At 33.2% G+C, this 17,152-nt stretch overlaps 1 protein-coding gene across 17 annotated transcripts in view; it reads right to left on the minus strand.

The window, feature by feature from the left end:
• Positions 1-17,152, minus strand: part of DGKB (diacylglycerol kinase beta) — a 901,775-nt gene that overhangs the window by 312,765 nt on the left and 571,858 nt on the right. For all 17 annotated transcript variants that reach the window (XR_009565105.1, XM_060304680.1, XM_060304683.1 and 14 more), the window contains one exon: positions 8,143-8,207. Coding sequence is in view for 16 of the 17 variants with exons in the window: in XM_060304680.1 (XP_060160663.1) it covers positions 8,143-8,207 (65 nt within the window). In the remaining variant the exon portion in view is untranslated. The remainder of the gene's footprint in view (positions 1-8,142; positions 8,208-17,152) is intronic.

Consider the following 17,152-nt stretch of genomic DNA (forward strand, 5'->3'; position numbering starts at 1 on the left):
TCTTTAAAAATACAATAAAGTTATAGCATGTCTGCTATTTTTCTTGCTAGAAGCTGAGGTGGGGAGGAAGAGATTTTTAAGATATTAAACTTAAAAATTCATAATAAATCAAGATTTTGTATTTCTACTTTCTAAGTCTCCTCAGAAATTTACCCATTAAGGAAATATTTTCTTCATATTTTAGGGCTACTACACAGAATTATGAGGGTGGCTTAAATAAGATTCCCTACTTTGTGAAAACACTGCTCATGTAGAAATACAAAGCAGAAAATACAAACTTCAAAATGCTGCATATTCAAGAATATTATCTTTCTCTTCAAAGAAAAATGTATGTGAGGAAGCCTGTTTTTAAAAAGTAAACCTACCATTCAAAGTTAATATTTTAGAATTATTATATTCAGTCAGAAAATAATGCTGAACACATCCTTATAAGAACGTGTATTCGAAAAGGAAAAGCATTAGTAACTAATGCTTAGGTGGAGCAAGAAACAATGGAGAGCACCTAATCAGTTCCAATTAGCCATGCCAGAGGATTACTTTCCAGGTAAAATTACCTTATAATGAGGTGATTAACCTCTTTGGAAAGAGTTCAAGATAGACTTACTTTATACTTAATATATCCTATATAGAAGTGGTATAATAAAGGTCCTCAAGGTTCCACACCAGGGATAATTTCTAACAAGAATCAACAGATTTTATTCTAGAAGAACCCAAAATGCTTACATTATTGATGGAATAAATCGTAAAGCATCTAGATACTATAAATTAGGCATTTACACTTCATATCAAATTAACTAACTTATATGGAACTAACTTTATACTAAAGAATGTAACAACTGAACTCTAACGAATTACAAATGCTAGCCTCTAGATTATCTACAAAATCAAAGGAAAAAACATTTCTGCTGTTCACACTGGTCAGTGTTACAGGCTCATTCCCCAAAGTCAGCTGTCCACTGTCTAATTACTTTAGTGGATCCCCTCAGCCCCCAGAGCACACCTGGTTCTTGTTACAGTTAGAGAGACTAATGCTAAGCCAGGGAGTAGGTCTGAACACAAAGGAAACAGAAGCTTCAGTGTTTTCAACACAAAAACACTTGGTAAATTGAGGACAGGGTTCTTAGAAACAGCAGCTTTAACTGCTGGCTAAGTTGGTTTTTCCCTTAAAAGTGATAATTCATTAAGGACTACTTGAAATTATATATCTATATATCTATAATATGTATAAATTTATATATTATATATATATATATTTGCTGTCAGCTTATAATAAACAAGAAATAATTTACTTTTAATTTGATAATTATTTCCTGTAAGTTTCCATGTAGGCACAGGACCTATAATAATGAGCAGAAATTTTTTTCTTAAACTGCCTTCTGTTTAGTACCCTTCCCTATAAGAAAACACTGTATATCTTGGATTATTCAGTTGTGATTTTTCGGACATTTCTGAATTAACTACTGTTACTTCACAAATCTTGTTTTTTAATTTGGTATCCTAGGAAGTGGGTGTGTATGTATATAAAATTTTTGCATAAAACACTTGCAAATTCATGTAAAGCAAAAACACAAATCCTGGGAATAGAAAGGCAAAATCAAGGAAGAAAAAATTTAGAATATTTGCATGGAGATGATACTAATAAAATGTAAGTATCTTGCAAACAAAAACTAGAAATAAATGTTTCTTGTTCAACTAAATCAGAGAATATATAAGCAACCCTTACTTCAACATATACCCTTTAGAGCTCAATGCTCACCTTAACTTAGGAGTCCCAGAAAATACCCATCTGTACTGTTACAATGTAGACTTTTCTTTCAGTTTACATTCTTCTGCAGAACCTGTAACCATCTAAGGTTTATATGTAACCCCAAATTCATTTTCCTCATTTGCCTTAGAGAGTCAAAAAATACAGGGTCTAGCTGGATGCCCATCATTTAAAAAGAACTCATTAAATGTCTGCAGAATAATCAACCAAATCAATAGGAGACAGCAATGTTTTATCCAAACTTCAGGACCTTCACTGATCCTTTTGTTACTCCCCTGCAGTGTCAAAAATAAAGGAAAGAAAACAAGAGAGCAGGAATAAGAAATCTGGAGAGAATGAAGAAAAGACGGAGTGAGAGGTAAAGAACGAAGAAAAGTTACTGAAGCTCTTCCTAATTTACCCTCCAGTTCTCACGCACTCTATTCCAAAGAACTATCTTACAAACATGATTTTGAACAGCTCGGACATAAAAGTGAGCATTATGGTTCAGTGATACCAGGAAATAATGCAGAAAGATTCAGGTGAACTGAATCCCTTGCATCAATGTGCACACAGCTCTCACTTAACCATATTTTCATCTGCTCAGATCAGACATATTTAAATGAGTCTCAACATACAAATGAAACTATATGGAGAGAATAGCATAGTTAGTAAATTATTTTAAAGGTCTTATATTAGAACTATATTGTAGCAAGAATACATATTATGAAAAGCTTACATAAATATGATAATATGAAAAGCTGAAACTCACAGAAAATGTATGTAGCATATACATACACAAATAAATAAATATGCATCACACATATATATATATATGTACACACATGTATAAATCTATATATTATCTACCCATCTATTTATCTACACACTATATGGCTTATATGAGGATAATAGTTTCATCATCTGGAAAAGCTGACTTAATAACGCTTACACAAAAAAATTCAAGAAACGTTATTTAAAGGATATAATTGAGTAGTCATGCTAAGTGATAATGAAAAATGAGTAAGTTTCATTTTTAAAAATAGACCAAAGTTGGGTACGTACACAGAAAATAAAGAAATAAAAAATGCCTTAGCTCATGGGAGTCTCATGACTATATAATTTTGTCCAAAAGGTCCCTGTACAATGTGAACAATTCTAATCAATAGAGATTTTATTCCGAAAACTTAACAAGACAGATGTTTAAACTTTTAATATCTAGAGTGCCATTTCCCTAGTTGGTTTATAAAAGATGGTACCATTTACAAATGTGGAAGTTTACAATGAAACATAATTTACATTTTTAAATAGAAAAAAATGCTTCACTATACAATAATGAAGTTGTCTTGACTGATGGATGCAAAAGTGAGGTCCAATGCCTAAAATAAAATGCCACACAGAATTTAAACACTGCTTGTGAAGATTTGAACATTTATTTTGTTGAATTGCAAGAATATATTGTGACCTGTTTTGACTAATAAATAATTAATAATCATTAAGAATTATTGCTAACTGATAAAGTTAATAATACAAGTGCTAAAACAAATCAATAAGTAAGCATTCATTAACAAGGCATTCACAGAGCTCAGGGATTTATATTGTAAAATTTTTGTTTGTTAACACTGCTGGCTGGAGTCCTTGGATATTAAATACAAGAACACCAGGGCTTCCCTGGTGGCGCAGTGCTTGGGAGTCCGCCTGCCAATGCAGGGGACGCGGGTTCGTGCCCCGGTCCGGGGGGATCCCACGTGCCGCGGAGCGGCTGGGCCCGTGAGCCTTGGCCGCTGGGCCTGCGCGTCCTGCGCGTCCGGAGCCTGTGCTCCGTAGCGGGAGAGGCCACAACGGTGAGAGGCCCCCGTACAGCAAAAAAAAAAAAAAAAAAAGAATACCAAAACACCTTTTAGTACCTAAAAGAATAGTTATTGAGGATCAAGACTCATTCTAGGCATATTTCAACTCTCTTTGTATTATCTTTTTTGGCACTATAAAAAGCACAAACTATAAAAATAGTAAGATATTTTGAAACAAATATACCACTTACTAATAAATAATGTAATGAATACATTTAGCAAGTATCTATTGAGTGCTCATTATATACCATGCACTGTGTAGATACTAACGTCCCAAAGAGTCTCATTCCATGATCTTAAAGCCTATTGTCAGAAAAAAAAATCAAGAATCATTCCACAGAATGAGTGTCATCTTAAAGGCATAGGCACATTTTCTAAATTCATGTAGACTAATTTAATTTCTTGAGTAATGTGCAGAGCACAGAATTTTTTCAAAATTAGGTTTTATTAATATAGTAACATCAAATTATCAGTCTGGAACACCAATTTTTCAGTTTTGTTTCTTCTCACACATTTAGAAGGCAAGGCCCTCTGGCATATCTTATATCACTACCTAGATTCTGAGTTAAACTGCCTTATTTAAATTTACATATCTGTTTCAGTTTTCTAGTTGTAGATGTCTTCACAAAAAAGCTGAAAGTAGTACAGAAATAAGGCACATACCTCTTGAACAGAGGGCTAAGAAAACGATCTTTGTGTCATTCAGGGAGTTAGAGACCAGATAGTTTTTTGGGTTTTTTTTTGCAGTACGCGTGCCTCTCACTGCCGCGGCCTCTCCCGGCTGCGGAGCACAGGCTCCGGATGCGCAGGCCCAGCGGCCATGGCTCACGGGCCCAGCCGCTCCGCGGCATGTGGGACCTTCCTACCGGGGCACGAACCCGTGTCCCCTGCATCGGCAGGCGGACCCTCAACCACTGCACCACCAGGGAAGCCCGACCAGATCATTTTAAGTGATCAATGTGACAATGAAATAGTATCTTTGTGCAGTATTGCTAACCCTCAGTGTTTGCTAGCAGGTGTATTAAGTGTTGTGTATTAAGAATTTGAATTGGTTCTTTAAAAACAAGCTATGACTACAATATTAAAAAATCTTTGTAAACCACTGATACTTTTTCTATACTTAGTTCCATTTTGCATATTACCTATAAGTCCTTGTCAATGATACACAGATCTACACGTGGAATTCAACCATTTTACATTTTCTCCGAAATTATTATAACCCTTCATAATTATAATGTTAATAGATATTATAGTGTGTTTATGTACAATTGTTAATATCTTTTTTTAAAAAAAGCAAGAACATAAAATGCTTTTACTAAATAAAACCCAGAAAGGTGTAATATATTTGAATTATGAGCATCAGTGTGATGGTAAATAGTAATAGTCAAGTTATATAAATATTTTAAATACCAATATTATGTAATAACTGGTTTTAAATAGTAGCATAGATACTTTAAGAATTATTTTTTCCAGCTTAAAACAACAGAAATATTTATTTAAATTCAGTTTGAAGACTATCTTAAAGTTTAGAAAGTTGAACAGCATATTTCCTTTTAACAGTTAACTTAGATTTACGTAGAAATTTGGAAAAGAATATGATATAAACCTCTCAACTAGCACTCTCTTAAGCACCACCGGAAAAATCATTATCTTTCCCAGTTCTTTCAATTTCTGTCATAAGAAGCATAGAGAGCAGAACTATATATTTTGGTAATTAATTTCCTTAAGATAATGTTAGAAACATCATGTTCTTTAAAATATAAATGAATTTCAAGGTGAGCATGCTAGAGGATAATATTAATGGCGTGTGATTTATTGTGACAAGAGATCTGATCTGAAACACCATTATTCGGAGTACTTAAAAAAATCCATTTGCAAATTCCTGAAAATATGAAAGTGCTATAGCCGAACCTATCTCAATGTTGAAATCTGGAAACGTGTCCTTGTAAGTATGAAACTGCTTGTGCACAAGCTTGGCATGTCTTCCTCATAGAAATTTATTAGAACATTTTCATAATCTGAATATGCTGTATTGCAGTTTAGAGAATTACCTAAATGCTTGTAACTCTGAGTGAAGACAACCTACAAAAGTACAGATTGAAATGTATATGGATAATTAACTTGGTGATGTATATAAATTTAGGGTTGATTGTTATCTTAAAAAACAGCTGGCGATAATTTACTGAGCATCCACTGATATACCTGGCATTCTTTGAACTCACAACAGAAACATGTGACCTATAACAATCTAGAAGGTGTTTTCTATGTTATTACTGTTCCAAATGAAATATCCCCTTTAAACTATATAAGCAAGATTTACTTGTGACTTAAATTTACAAGTTTCAATAAGATGTAATTTTACATCTTATAAATTCATTGGGGTATATAAACACATTAGGAAACACATTAGTAGTAAATGGCATCTAACCACATGTTGGGCAGTGAGCAATGTCATAAATTAGTACTGTAATTGAAAATAAAAACTTAAATAGATATAAGTAAATAACAGAAGTCTTATCAAAAAGAATTAAAATTATTCTGGAGAACAAAACTGATTACCTTTTATACTTGAGGGAGGATCATAAATACTGGCATTCTTAAATATAGGCTGTCAAATTTGAGCATCACCTAAACATACTGATACATCCTCCCTCCCCCATGTCTCTCTTTCTCTCTGTTTCTCTGGTTTTCTCCCCTCCCTCCTTCTCTCTTCTCTCCTCCCTCTGCTGAATAAGTTTGGGACAAAAATTTTCCCCCTTAAGCATTTCTTAATTCCTTTAATGGGCTTTTAAACTGTAAAACTCCTGGTGGGTCACACTGCATGCAGCATTTTTCAAATAGCATTTTTTTTTTTGCTAGAAACCTATTTTAATATATGAATATCAACACATGAATGCTTCACAGAATGGTACTGGGGTAAGCATAGGATAGTTGATTCTATAATATGGCTTTATGTGCATTAATAAATATGTTCATTTCCAGAACATTCAAGATGGGTCATCAAGTGCTGAAATATACTACAAAGTGAATATAATTTCATTGTTACATCAATTTTTTTCATAGACTTCATGAAATAAAATTAACTCTTGTAAAATTAAAGTGTCTATTCTAGATATAAAAAAACAGGTGCACAATTTTAATGAAATTACTTTTGACTTTTCATTTTGTAATATACATGGCATAAAATTCAAACAGTACAATAAAAATTCAGTATTCATCCCAAGCACTTGGTTCTCTTTTCCAGAAGAAACCAAAGTTAAAAGATTTTTGTGAATCCTTCTAAAGATATTATGTGCACATACACATATTCATTATACACTTTTTCCATTTTCCTTAAAACAAAAATCATAGATGTCTGAACTATGAAAGAAAGAGCAAACCACAGCATCATGATTTATCATTAAGGCAATACCTAAGGCACATTTTACAAATATGTTTTCATATGTCTTGCTAAAACATTTAAATAGATCAATATAATGAAAAATCAGATAGGGTCTCACTAACCATGAAACTATTTAATATGATGATTCTTGTACAAAGTAGTACACTAAAGTCTACAGTTAAGAAAAATCTAAAACAGATTTAAAAATACATTTCAACAGCATTTATTTATTATGAAACTACATGGAAGAAAACTATGTCAATCTACTAGTGTATGACAAAACTGAAATAAACATAAGAATTTCCAGGAGCAGTTGTCTTATGTGTTCTGTAACGTTTATGGTACAATGTCAATCTAGCCAAATACAGAGACCATATTGACTTTGAACAGTAATATATAAAGCACTTAAATAACTCTATGTAAATGCTGATTATGATTTTGTACCTCTGTGAAATGAACAGAGTAGAAATGCATATAACTGAAGCAAAAGATGATTCACTGCTTCTGCCCAATTTTTCCTGGCTAGTGGGGTGGAGATAGCCATATTTCCTTCTAGAAATGGGGAAGATAACAAAGCCAAAGCTTTCTCTACCTCCCTGAGTATCAGAAAAAAGTCAACACCTACATTTTAGAGGAAATAATTTCTGCCTATTTTGGTTTTCAAGCCTTTTTCACTGTGAAGACAAAGTCTTTAAAAGTAGTTTTTGTCAGCACTGATATTTCTCTGGTTTATTTTCCATTTAGCTGAGGCCCATATAGGACTGATAGTACAAAGATTAAAGGTCTTATATGATACCTACGCAATGTACAGTTACTCATCATGATCAAATCAGAGCCTCATGTTTTTCCTTGGGATTTAGGATGATCGCTCCTCACATACTTAGCCATGTAAAGACTTCCAGTATATCTTAATAAGGTACGATTTTCACCTCACACTTGAAATCTTTCTTCTCAGCACATAAGAATGGGCTTAGATATGACCACACTGTATTCCTCATTATAACCTCACTAAAACCTAACAAGAAAAACGAACACTTTTGTCTTAATATTTACACATACACCAAGCCTTATTCAGTCATTATATGTAAAGTGCTTTATACCATATAGTGATCTCTTTTATGACATAGTTCATCAACAGCAACCATAATTAAAATATGTTATCTTACCTACTATTGAATTTTTCTGGGTGTTTTTCTCTCATGATGTGGAATCTGTGAGCAATGGAAGCATCCTAAGAAGAGAAACAGAAACGAAAAATAAAAGTTTATGATCCTATTATCTTGTGGAAATAACGATTAAAAGAGAAAAAATTGAAGACTAATATTTTAAATTAACTTTTCCTAAACAATGTCATTGCAAAGAAGATATTCTGCTATTAGGCAGAAATGTGTAATCCACATAAATTCCGTGCAAGTGTGATTTAGTCACCATTGGTTACTTTTCATATTTACTTCTAGGAATTGATTTCTATTTAATTTTTTTTTTTGGCAGTATGCGGGCCTCTCACTGCTGTGACCTCTCCCATTGCGGACGCACAGGCCCCGCGGCCATGGCTCACGGGCCTAGCCGCTCCCCGGCATGTGGGATCTTCCTGGACCAGGGCACGAACCCGTGTCCCCTGCATCGGCAGGCGGACTCTCAACCACTGCGCCACCAGGGAAAGCCCTGATTTCTATTTAATTTATATATCTCCTTTAATAATTGGTTTTGGCCTCATGCTTAAAGTATGTTTAAGATAGTTCATATGAACATAAATGTCAAAAGGTAGTTGAAAATATTGTTACACAAAAACTAGAAGAATGGCTTAAGTGGAGAAATGATCAGGTGGAGAAGCTCCTAGTCCTTTGAGATTAATTATGGGTAAAAGTATCATTTGAGGGTGCATATCTAGTAAAGGTAAGTATAATATGTGGCTTCAAAGTTGGCTAAGAGTGTACTGGATGTGTAATTATTAACTGTTCATTCCACAAGTTACTTTCTGACATATCTTGCTTAATGGAGAAAAACAACAAAGGGAAAAATTTATTTTTGGAGAACTGGGGACAAGTGTAACTGAACTCTGAGACCTCAAATGCACCAGTTCTGCACCCTAATGGATGTTTCTCCCTTTTAGGATATTCATTCAGAGTTTCTATAATACAGAATCACACAACGTGTGAGATTGGTAGAATACTTTGATTCAGGCTTTTCAAGTACAGACTGTTCTTGCTGACTTTTAATAGTCGGCCCTGTTATTCCAAGCAGGGAGATAATTTCCCATGCTTCATCTACACATGATTAATCACTCCAATGAGAAACTAATATATTTACCAGTAATCTCAAAGGAAATGGGGCTATTTTAGAGATTAACGGTTAATTTCGTTTCATAGTAGAGATAAAAGAAAAAGAAAAACCAAACACAAAGGAAATAAAGAAGTTGTGTATTTGAGAGAATCCTGAAAACACTAATCAAGGATTAAAAGTCTAATGAATGAAATGAAAAGGCTAATGTGCTTACTCATGCATAACAAAGCATGAGGCACAACAAGAGAGGGACCAATGCCCGCTGCAGATGGCAGACCGAGAGCTGCTTTTCCCTGCAAGATAGAGCTGATAGAACTCTAGTTTTTTCTGTACAATTATCCTCTAAAAATTGTTGAGTAATTGAATTAATCCACGTATAAAGGACACAAAGGTATAGATAGGTGCATACTGAAACAACACTTGTAAAATAAAAAAAGTTATTTAAAAATTCTATGGTTTGATATCCTAAGATATAACTCTGTTATACATGTGTGGTCAATTTCCTGGTTTGCTAAGTAAGAATATCAAGGTGTTCACGTCTATTGGCTCAACAGCTCTAAAACCCAGTCACAGAGTTTCTTCCTTTTTAAAAAATTCTCACTAATAAGTCATAAATATACTTTTTTGAGAATGTGCACTTGTCTTACTGTGGTACAAAATTATAGAAAAAATCTGAGTATGGTATATTATGTGGCATTATCATTAATTTTAAAAATCACTTATTTTGACTTTATCCCTAATCTGGTTCAAAATCAATCTGGAATACCTTATAATTAAATGCATACATCCAACAGACCAGTTAAATAAACAAAAGTAAAGAAATATGAATCAAGTACTAAGAATGAATGATCAATATTAGTTATCCACAGGGAGACTATCATTGAATTTACCTCTGCTTGAATTATTTGTTTCCGTAAGTTATAGCACTGAAACTTTTAAAAGCAGATTGTGTCGGATAATTTGCTTTATAAGCGTACACTTTTGCAATAAACAGATCTCTTCCTTTCCAAAGCAACACAAATAGTACAGAGAGAGGGAGAAAGGAAAAGAGAGGAGGAAGGAGGAAAGAGAGAGTATCAAAAGAAGACCATTTATGTAGACTAGACTATAACTGCCTAAATTCCCAGAAATACAGAACACCAAATGGCCAAAGATAAACTTAACCTTCGCTCCTCTATCTCCAAGACACTCCGGCAAAGAATCATGTAGGAAAGAGAGGGGAAAAATAAAAACTTGTGAGGAACACTGGTATGCCTTTTCCGTGTGTTGAATGGGTCCCACCCACAAAGAGAGAGCTGGCCTTGCTGACTACAGGATGGATAAGGAACAATGACAGCAGGTGTTCATTTGGATGAAAATTCAGACCAAATTCCCATGGGACCCTGTCCTTTTGGCATAACCCCAAGAGGCTTGAAAGAGAACTGCCAAACCCTGCAAACTTATCCAGCAGCCATATTTCAGGGGCACTAACGGGTCTCTAAAAAGAGACCAAACAAGAAAAAGCTAAAGTAATCTTGGTTTTTTACATAAACTTTGCACTTTCGGTCTCTATGCACTGCGGTTTGTAGGAAACAGAAATTAAATTGGCATCACTTTCATATCCTAGAACGGATAAACTTTGAATTTGGACAGACTTTCACTTCCAAGACTTGTGACTGTGAGCAAATTGCTTATTTACCATGAGTCACAGCTTCCTATCTTTAAAAGAGGATACTGATACCCCTTTATAGTATTGTAGTGAGATTTTCTGAGATTATTCTGTATAGCAATTGCAGTAGTGTTCTGTTATAGCTGGGGTGTTCATATATTCTATATCCATACTAGAATGTTACTTAAAGTAAAAAGAGGGTGCTAAAAAAGAGTTGAATTGCATAAATATGAAAGATGTATTTACTGACTCTCAATTTGGTTTTATTATTTCCTGAATTTATACTTTCGTTTTAATTTAAAAAATAAAATCAGATCTAAGAACTAAAACATATCCATCTTTATTAAAGTAAAAAAAATAAATCCCATTATGTTCATTTTCAAAGTAGTCTGTGTAGTAATTTGTATGTTACTTTATATATATGCAAATATGTGCGCACGTGTGTGTGTATACACACACACACACACACACACAGGTATACATATATCAGAGAATCAGCTTCTTAGCCACATCTGCCTTTAATACTCTGCACTGGTATTTTTCTAAAGACTGATTTTTTTCTTTTCCTGTAAGGGCTTATCATTGTTTTTTTTTTAAAATAAACTTACCCTAAATCCCCAAAATTGCATTTTAAGTTATTAATTTGAAAAACTTCATTATTTTCTGTGGATCATAACATTTTAAATTGAGAAAATAAAAGTGCTAGATACCTATATACAGCGAATTCTACTAAGAGGAGGACATTATCAATACTAATCTTTTTCTTGAAGTGTAAAATATATTTGCCTAAATACGTAATAGGTACTATATTTTTTAATCCATTTAAAGAAACTTTATCTGACAAATATTTTTACAAAACTTGCCAAATAATTTGTATTTCTGGAAACTGTATTATTATTATACCAAATTAAATATCTTCTCAATTCATTCCATTTTAGGATAGAATATAAATCTAGCCAATTACAAATAAGTATTTTCAAGAGTTATTCCAAAATGCAATCACAGAATTTAAAACTGAACCTTGTATGCTAGGTGAATGAATTTTCATTGATTTCTTGAAATAGTTCAGTTCCTCCTTACTTTTGGATGGATAAATCACAACATCTTCCTGTGTGTGAGCTTTTTTTCCTTTAATAATTGCACTTTGCTAAGGAGCTTCAGAAGCTGAAGTTTGTGGTGTTTTATTTGTTGAATATTTTTAAAGATTTCCAACTGAATTTTTGAGGTATTATTTACATACAATAAAGCAATTTTAAGTGTACAATTAAATGTTAGACAGAGGTATCAATAACCACTTTCACAATCATGATATAGAAAATTTCCATCACCCCCAAAAGTTCCCTAAGGCCCTTTACATTTATATACACACAAACACACACACACGTATATGTATATGTATGCGTGTATGTGTGTATATATATATATATATATATACACACACACACACACAAACACTCCTCCACCCTTAAAAATCACTGATCTGCTGTCATTATAGTTTGCCTTTTCTAATATTTCCTATAAATGGAATTTAAAAGTACTCTCTTATGTCTGGCTTCTTTCACTTACTATAATGCTTTTGAGATTCAGCCATTTGTTCCAGTGTCAGTGGTTTGTTCCTTTTTATTGCTAAGTAGTATTCTATTAAATAAGTATACCACAATCCGTTTATTCATTAGTTGCTGACATTTGGCTTTTATGTATAAAGCTGCTATGAACTTTTCAGCACAATTCTTTTTGTAGACATGTGTGATTACGTCTTTTGGGTAAACACTTAGGAATGAGACCGCTGAGTTATATGGTATGTGTATATTTAACTTTATAAGAAACTGCCACATTATTTTTCAAAGTACTTGTACCATTTTGCATTCCTACTAGTAAAGTATGAGAGTTCCAGTTACTCCACATCTTTACCAACACTCCACATCTACACTAACTCTTGACAGTCTTTTTAATTTTACCATCCTAATAAATATGCAGTGGTATCCTTTCTTGGAACCTTAACCCTTATGAGTCAGCACCATCTGCTTCGGCACAGAGGTCTGCCAACTCTGATGAAACTATACGATATGAAACTTCTGGTACAGACTTAATAAATGTTCCCAGTTCCATCCCAATTGATTCATCTTCACAGCTTTTAGTATATTTTCTCATTTATGCTGTTCAACAATTCCAAAATAGCAATGAGCAGTCTCTGGAAGTCCATTTGTGCATTCAACCCCACACTCACCGCACGCACAACCTCAAGGGTTTCAAAGAATTTTTTTTCTATTAAATTCCTCCAAAAGATATTCAGAGAATATGTGCTTAGGGTCTCCCTTGAAGAACTCTGAGCTCTCAAATTGATTATGATCTTTTTCTTTGGTTAAACTATACTTTAAATAAAAGTAATGTTAAAAAAATTCAATATATATAAAAGTATATGAAATGAAAAGTGAGTCTCACATTTCCCCAATTTTAATTCCTAGAGATAATAACCAAGACCCTTTCTCATGCATTATTTTGAAAACTGTCTATATATAAAGTATACATGTATGAAAATATATATGCACATATGTATATTTACAAAAATAGGTTTATATTATACAAACTGTGCTGAAACTGGGGTTTTTTTCACTTATAAATAAAGCTCAGACATCTTGTTATATCAGTAAACTGGTATTTTCCTGAAGTTTTTAATGTCAGGAACCTCTTCCCTTTAATGGATGTGCCATTATTTATGTAGCTATTTTCCTACCGGTAGTGGTTTGGGTTTAATATTTTGCTACCAAATTTGATGTTGTTTAATATTTTGATAACAAATTCTATACAACCTTTATGCAGCTCTGTCAATATTTCTTTACAACAAATACTCAAGTGGAATTCCTGGCTAAAAGTGTATGTAAATATTACATTTTACTATAGAGTGAAAAATTATTCTCCAAAAAGTTAACATATTCCCACTAGTAGTGTCTAAGATGACTGGTTATCATTAAGTTTATCAATTTCAGAATTTGACGGGCTAAAAGGTATGTCACAATTGTTTAAATAAATTTTCATTATTGTTGATTGAAATTGACTATCTTTTCATATGCTTTGTTCATATTTATTCTTATGTGGACTACCTATTCAAGTACATTATCCATTTTGTCTGTGTACATTAAGGAAACATTTATTTATATTAATAACCATAATGATAACAATTAATAATTAAATATTTACTACTGTTAAAGCACTGTTTTAAAAGCTTTACATGTAGTATTTCATTTAACCTCATAACAATTTTTATGAGCTATCTATTGTTACCTATGTGTTATGAATGAGAAAACTGAGGATTATGGATCTTAGAATCATTCTAGACCATACAGGAAGAGGTTGTGGAATTAACAGTTGAATACAGGAAACTGCCTCTAGAACCCAGGCATTTTATGCTTTTTACTAGTGTAGACAAAGTCATGCATTGCAAATATTTTACAAGTTTGTTTTTTTACTTTGTTGTTCCTTGTAGAGTTTTAAATGTTTTTATTTCAGATATATCAACATTTTCTTTCTGAGCTTTGAGTCATGCTTAGAAACATCTTTCTTTTCTCCAGAATTAGGAATACTACTACTTTTTGTATGTTTTGGCCTTTATGACTTCATATTTTGCAGTGTAATATTTGAATCATTTTGTATTATTTTGGCATAAGAGTTAAGTAGAAATCTTGCCAAATTTTTTCCAAAGTACATATTATGTATATTAATAGGGTTTTTGAATAATTTACTTTTCCCTCTGTTTGAAAGACACAATTTATTACATAATAAATTTCCATCTCTGCATCTCTGTTACTCTGAACCAGTATACTAAACTATTTTAAATGTAGTTTTGTAATCAATTTTCATATCTGGATGGGCAAGTGTCACATTCCCCATTTATTTCACTCTTTTAAAAAATTTTATGGTTATATAGAAGATTTGTACTTTCTGGTAAAATGTGACATCATTTTTATTCAAATTACCTTGCTATGAATACCCAGCCAAAATCCTTTGGTATTGCAATTAGATCTGATTTGATAGATAAATTTTGGGAGAACTGGGATATTTTATAGTATCAGGTCCTATCTTTTAAAATATATATTTTCCTGCTTACTATGTTTTCTCATATGATTCTTAGTAGGCGCCTAAGTATCCTTCATATTAAGTCCAATGTATTTATGTTAATTTCATACATATGTATCTTACTTTTGTATCTACTGTAATATACCCCTTTCTTATTTTATCTTTTTAACTGGCTATGTTTTATATAGAAAACATTTTTTTTTTTGGCGCGGTACACGGGCCTCTCACTGCCGCGGCCTCTCCCGTTGCGGAGCACAGGCTCCGGACGAGCAGGCTCAGCGGCCATGGCTCACGGGCCTAGCCGCTCCGCGGCACGTGGGATCTTCCCGGACCGGAGCACGAACCCGCGTCCCCTGCATCGGCAGGCGGACCCTCAACCACTGTGCCACCAGGGAAGCCCAAAAAACATTTTGATTATTATTAATCTTTTAAACCTTATAATTCTGTTATTTTATGGTTCCTTTCAATTGATTCATATTTTTCTGGGAATACAGTCCTATCATCTATAAATAATGATACATGCTATGGCTCTGTTCAAACATTTCCATCTCTAAGTCTTTTTTTCTTATCTAATTGCTTTATATAGTACATGCAGAACAATACCAAATGGAAATGCTGGTATGCTTCTGCAGATTTAATTTAATGAGACTATATGCAGTATATTATTATTAATCAAAATGCTGGCTTTCGCATAGCACAGGGAGATCAGCTCGGTGCTTTGTGACCACTGGAGGGGTGGGATAGGGAGGGTGGGAGGGAGGGAGACGCAAGAGGGAAGAGATATGGGAACATAAGTATATGTATAACTTCACTTTGTTATAAAGCAGAAACCAACACACCATTGTAAAGCAATTATACTCCAATAAAGATGTAAAAAAAATGCTTTACTTTTGAGAAATTAAGTTTTTATCAGGCTTGGAAATGATTCATCTAGTTATATTTTATTAAGAGTTTGTCTCCCTTTCTTGATATATTTTTCCATACCCATTACCATCTTAACATACAGCATGTTAACACAATCTGACATGCTATGTATTTTTCTTTTGCAGCTTTTTAATCATCTTCTCCTCTTAAGCTTTGTGTAAGGTTATGTAAGCTCTATGAGGACATGACATGTTTTATTCATTGCCATATCACAGAACTAGATATCATATCATATTACTAGCCTAGGAAAGACCAAGCACTCAAATTGTGACTGACTGAATGAATGGACAAATGATTAAAATGACCACCAGATACTGACTGACAATGTGCATAGCAGAGAGGTTAAGAACTTGGACTCTGGAGTTAAAATGTCTGGGTTCAAGACCTGGCTCTAAAATTAACGGATCTTTGACCTTGAAAAGTTTCTCAGGATATCAGTGTTTCTAATTTCCTACCTTTAAAATAGGAATGATACTAATAGTACCTGCTTTATTATGAAGATGTGATGTTCTAATACCGGGAAGATAGCTAAAAGAGCATCTGGCATGTATAAAGCAAGGAAATAAATGTTAGCTCTTATTACTATAGAAATATAGTTATCATTTTAAGATTCACATGATTTTCTCTTTTGGTTTATTGATATAGTAAATTAAATAAATTCCTATGTGCATTGGATGAAGTACCTAGAGACAGCTGTGCTTTGCTATTTAAAACTCTGTGGACTTTAAAAAGGCTATCCTGTGCATATGTGACACATTAAATAACAAACCCAGAGGGAACAACACACTGTAAAATTCACATATTTCTGTACTAGTACATATGAATACTGACTTAAAGAAAGATAGGTTAACACTACAAAGAACATGTTTTCCAAGGTTAGATTTTGAAATTTTAAATATGAGATTAGAGTCCCATAATATATTTACCATCTGCAATAAACAATCTTTGCTCTCCTGACAATCTTTACCTGAATGTCCGAATTACATAGTGTCCTCTCTGCTAATATATTATTTAAGAAAATTACACCAATAGCTACAAATGGGATTGTTTCATAGGCAGATTTTGTCAGATATTGATATTTATTGTGTTGGCTTAATAAAGGGAATCAGAAGGTTTCCATTTTTATGTTTCAGAATAGTTAATAGTGCACAGGATTTGTTCTTTGAAGATTTTAAAGAATCATTTGTGAATCGCTGGCCTGGTGGTTTTTGGAAGCAACATTATGACAATTTTTTTAAATTTCTATG

Source organism: Globicephala melas, chromosome 9 (assembly GCF_963455315.2).
Source record: "Globicephala melas chromosome 9, mGloMel1.2, whole genome shotgun sequence".
Taxonomy (NCBI): Eukaryota; Metazoa; Chordata; class Mammalia; order Artiodactyla; family Delphinidae; genus Globicephala; species Globicephala melas.